At 53.9% G+C, this 4,764-nt stretch overlaps 1 protein-coding gene across 4 annotated transcripts; it reads left to right on the plus strand.

Moving 5' to 3' along the window:
- The first annotated feature begins 487 nt into the window (after positions 1-487).
- On the plus strand, positions 488-3,837 carry ID4 (inhibitor of DNA binding 4). Of its 4 annotated transcripts, none has more exons than XM_061449561.1 (3): positions 488-1,121; positions 1,836-1,894; positions 2,611-3,837. In XM_061449561.1, exons 1-2 carry the CDS (start codon positions 716-718, stop codon positions 1,847-1,849), a joined length of 420 nt encoding a protein of 139 aa, XP_061305545.1. In that variant the 5' UTR covers positions 488-715; the 3' UTR covers positions 1,850-1,894; positions 2,611-3,837. The 4 variants fall into 4 exon arrangements, with proteins under 4 accessions (XP_061305545.1, XP_061305543.1, XP_061305546.1 ...); XM_061449559.1 differs by having other exon boundaries at positions 488-1,114; XM_061449562.1 differs by lacking the exon at positions 2,611-3,837 and adding an exon at positions 2,355-2,544.
- Positions 3,838-4,764: the final 927 nt, after the last annotated feature.

The following is a 4,764-nucleotide window of genomic DNA, read 5'->3' on the forward strand; positions in this document are numbered from 1 at the left end:
CGAAGATAAAACCGCGTTTCACGACCCGAGGAGATATCACCCCTCCCGCGGGGGGAGGCAGCCGCCATCCTCCGGGCTGGCGGCTGGGAGCATCGCCGGTTGCGGAGCTACGCACCGGACCGCTGGGGCGGCGCCAAGAACCGCCGGGCGGTGGATCCCGACCGCATTCCCTCAGTCCTTCCTCCAGGGGACCGCCCCCCTCTTCCTCCTCCGCCACCGCCTCCTCCCCGCGGGGGTCAGCGCCAGCCGCCCGCCCCCTCCAGCAGCGCCACGGCCCCCCCGGCCGCTCCGCCATTGGCAGGCGCCGCGATCCAGGAGGAGATGCGGCGCTCTGATTGGCTGCGACGCGGCACCACGGCGCCCCCCCGTTCCCCGCGCCGCGCTCGCCTTGCCCCGCCGCGGCGCCGCCCGCCGCGCCCCGCCCGCACCCCGCGATATATATGGGGCGGCGCGGGCAGCGGCGGTGGCAGAGGCGGCTGTGCCGTTGTAGTCGGAGGCTGCGGGAGGAGCGCTTTTCTCGCCAGCGCGGCTGTTGACGAGCGGCCCTGCGAGCACTTCTCGTAGCATCCTCGGGAAGGGCCGCCGGCAGCGCAAGCAAGGCTGCGTCCGTGACCCGCTCCCGTCGCGTTGCGGGCGGTGCGTGCGCGGCTGTCCGAGGTCGCAGGAGGCGGCAGCGGTGGTGGAGAGGGAGGTCTTCCTCCCTCCCTGCGGCATCATGAAAGCTGTGAGTCCCGTCCGACACCCCAGCCGCAAGGCTCAGCCCGGCGTGACGGGCGGCGGCGGGGGCCACCCGGCCCTGCGGTGCCTGGCCGAGCACAGCGGCTGCAAGGGGAGCCCGTCGTCGGGCGAGGAGCCTGCGGCGCTGTGCCTGCAGTGCGATATGAATGACTGTTACAGCCGGTTGAGGAAGCTGGTGCCCACCATCCCGCCCAACAAGAGGGTCAGCAAAGTGGAGATCCTGCAGCACGTCATCGACTACATCCTCGACCTGCAGCTGGCTCTGGAGACGCACCCGGCGCTGCTTCGGCAGCAGCAGCAGCCACCCGCCCTGCACCCGGGTAGCTGTCCCGTGGGCACCCCAAGGACCCCGCTGACAGCCCTCAATACTGACCCGGTAAGAGGTGCGTGCCACGCCAGCCCGCGGTTCGGGATGCTGAGCGGGAGGAGGGCAGCGCAATGGCCCGACGGGCAGCGTCGGCCGCCGTGGGAGCTCCCGGTGATGCCTCGCCGCTGCCGGCCTAGTGGTTATGCCGAGCGGCAGCAGCCCCCAAATATACGGGGTGGGTGGGCGCAGGATCGCCTCGGCGGTGCGCGGCGGGTGCCTGCATCCCCTCGGTGCAGGCAGGCGCCCGCACGGTGTTTACCGTGTAATTACAGCCTCTCGAGGGAGCCGCTGTAATCAGAGTGTTTGCACACACGGGAGCAGACGCGCTGCTCCTCTGCTTCCCAGCCCTCCGCTGAGCGGAGCGAGCGTGAACGCGTTTGGGGGCCGTGCACATTCAACGACCTCGGTGCAGCGTGCTTTTAGGTGGGGGGAGGACACTGGGGAGCCTCTCCAGTCCGCGGGACCCCTGTGGCAGCCCGGAGGCGCGGGGAGCGGCGTGCCTCGGCACCCCATGTGCCGGTGCTTCCCCCACGGCCCTTTCGCTCTGCGCTCCCGAGCTGGTGCCCGGCTGGGCACCTCCTGCAGCCGGGAGCTCCCAGCGGCGCTTCCCGGCGGGAATGTGGCAGTGCCCTGGGCGGGGAAGGGGGATCTGGAGAGTGTGTGTGGGGGGCAATCTCCGTGCCTTTCTCCCCACACCCGTTCTAACATGCCGTGTTTCCTTGCTGCGCAGGCTGGCTCTGTTAACAAGCCGGGGGACAGCATCCTCTGCCGCTGACCGCCGCTCCCCAGGTGAGTGCCGGGTGGGCGCGGGGCCGCGGCGGCGGGCGGGGGTGCCAGGCAGCGCACACGGCTTCCCGATGGGAAGCCTGCCGAAGGTGTTGGGGGGGGTTGGGGAGAACATGAACCCGCAAGAAATATTTGCAGGACGCTTTGGGCTTTTAATTAGCGGAGTGGTTATTTTATTTTCTTTAATTACCGGGTTTTGTTTTGTTGCCTTTTTGTGGTTTTTTTTTTTTCTTTCCAAACACACCCCCACCCCCCCCCCCCGCTCTGTTCTTCCCCAAAGAGCTTCTGGCGCGGCGCGCAGCTGCGCATCCCTCCGCCTTGGCCCAGCCTGGGAGCTGCGGTTGTTGTTTGACCTGGTTTGTTTTGGGTTGTTGATCAAGCATGTCTTGTGTGTTGTTGGTGGCGCCAGTCGGTCTGGAGCGGAGCGGTTCACACACCCCCTCTATTCATTCCTCTCCCACAGGTGTGCGGCGGCGCCGCCGCGCAGAGGCACCGCGGGGGGCGGGAGGGGGGGGGGAGCCCCAATCCCGGCCCGGCCCCGCCGCACCGGAGGAAGAAGCCATCCAACCTCCCGAGCAATTCCCATGCTTCGCCCCGGCAGAGCCTTTTCACCCCTTTGCACGTCCGTAGCAACCCCCCCCCCACACACACACACACGCCTCGGTTCCCATCACCCGCCCAGACACACAGCCCGTCTCTTCTCTTCGTTTCCCGACCAGATGTGAGCCGTGCGACCGCGGTTGTCGGCCTCGAGCTGGAAAAGTTGCGACTCTGCCCCGGGATAAGAGGACCCGAACCTAAACCAGACTTTAGAAGCGTTATAACTCGTAAGGGACCGAGCAGCTGAATCTTGAAGCTTTACTAATCTACCAGAGCATTTGTAGATGATATTTGACATCTATTGTTTAAAATAGATGGATTTTATTTGGGGCCCAGGGAACTTTCTTCTCCCTGCAGGAATGTTACATATTGTATAGATAAATGAGTGACATTTCATACTGTGTATATATAGAGATGTTCTATAAGTGTGAGAAAAGTATATGCTTTAATAGACTACTGTAATTATAAAATATTTTTAATTAAATATTTTTTTGTAAATATTATAAAGGTGTGTATGTTTTTTTTAAATCTGTGGGAATATCTCTTTAGAAAACCACAGCTCAAGTATGGAGCTGCTAATATGGAAATATCTTGAATGTTTAGGGCCTCTTTTTTTGTTTGTCCCCAGATGTCCTTTAGACTCAGAAGTTAACAGCTATAGCTAGTGGTCCTGCATGATTGCATGAGATGTCTAATTGCAAATAAACTTGTTTGGAGTCCATACAAACGTGTTTTCCTCAATCTAGACTTGAAATGTTTGTAAGTGTATTATACATTTTGAGACTACACTTTTGTCATTTAGGCACAGGGTTTTTTGTGCATTCTATAGGAGTAGCAGTAAGATGTAGTGTTTTTACTGAGAATAGAAAAATTCTATCTAGTTTTTGCATTATGGGGGCGATGCTTTAGATCTTTAATCAGCTTTTCTTTAAAAAATCTGCTGTTGCATCCGATCAAGAAATTTGTTCTGGAACTTCATTCAGCACCAAGAGGTTTTATTGCAACCTTGCGTTCCTACAGCCTATTAACTGCTTAAAAAGTGAAAACAGTTCTCTGCTTGCAACCAAAGGGCAAACCATTAACAAAACCAGTTGCTGTTTCCTTCGTCCAAAGAGTATTAATACCGAACTGCAGAAAAGCACATGGGCAAAGTCGTTACGATCAGTGATGTAAATTCACCTTAAAATGAACTTAAGTAGACCAAAAATCTGATAACTGCGTCAAGATTATTTTTCTAGTACAAAATGACTTACATTTCACTGCAGCTATGTTACAGTTAAAATCCTGTTTAATCTCTGTGATGTGTAACTACATGTGAACATTAAACTAGATTTACCTGTCTTTAACTGTGATTCTTCAGCTTATTTCTTCAATCCTCTGAATTTGCACTCTCTCCACTTATATTTTGTACATAACCATTTGATGGGCGAGTTAATTTTACAATGGGCTTTTGTACAGTCAAGTCTTGCAGACTGCAAACTCATGTCCAGCCAGGCTCGGTGAAAGATGTTCATCTGTGTGATCAGTAGCCTGCACACCAGTGAAATGAGATTTTCAGAGTGGGAGAATTAAGCAGGATTTAATTGGGTACTTTGTAAATAGCTAGCCAACTGTGTGTGTAACATGGTCTGTTTGACTAAAAAAGAGGATTTGTTTCAGATTATACAAGTGTCAAAAGTACTGTAGCCCAAGGGGCAACTTCTATTAAGTTAAATATTTATAAGGAAATTAACTACTGGGGTCATTAGCTATTGACTACAGGGATAGTGTCAACAAGATGAACATTCTCTTAATCAAAATAATTGTGTAACGATCAAATCAAAAAGTAGGTAAACACATTCGCAAACATAAACCTCCTGTCATTGCAAATTCATTGAAGACGGGGGCATTTCACTGGCTGATCTCTGACTTGAGGGGTGGGGAGTGGGACCCTGCGATGATTTCCCCAGCTTAGATGTTATAATAATAGTAGTTTAATGAACAAAATGCATGTTCTTGAGTCCATGGACTTCTCGTCCTGTGTCTCCAGCTAACTCAGTGATGGCAAGAATGCTATGAATAGGATTTTTTACTGCAGTTTGGGAATTCTTACATTGTGTTTAAAAAAAGAAAATCATCCTTTTCCTAAGGAATGGTTTAAATTTGCATTTGCTTTCTTTGTTTATCTTATTAATATTTATACTTTCCTCCTTGCTTTAGCTTGTATAGCTCAGCTTATTTTGTATACACTTTTTCAGTGACATTAGTTCTCCATGTCCTCATTTGTTTCCATC

Source organism: Pezoporus flaviventris, unplaced genomic scaffold, assembly GCF_033815535.1.
Source record: "Pezoporus flaviventris isolate CSIRO_AGI_PZ_B2104156 unplaced genomic scaffold, CSIRO_AGI_Pfla_v1 ptg000007l, whole genome shotgun sequence".
NCBI lineage: Eukaryota > Metazoa > Chordata > Aves > Psittaciformes > Psittacidae > Pezoporus > Pezoporus flaviventris.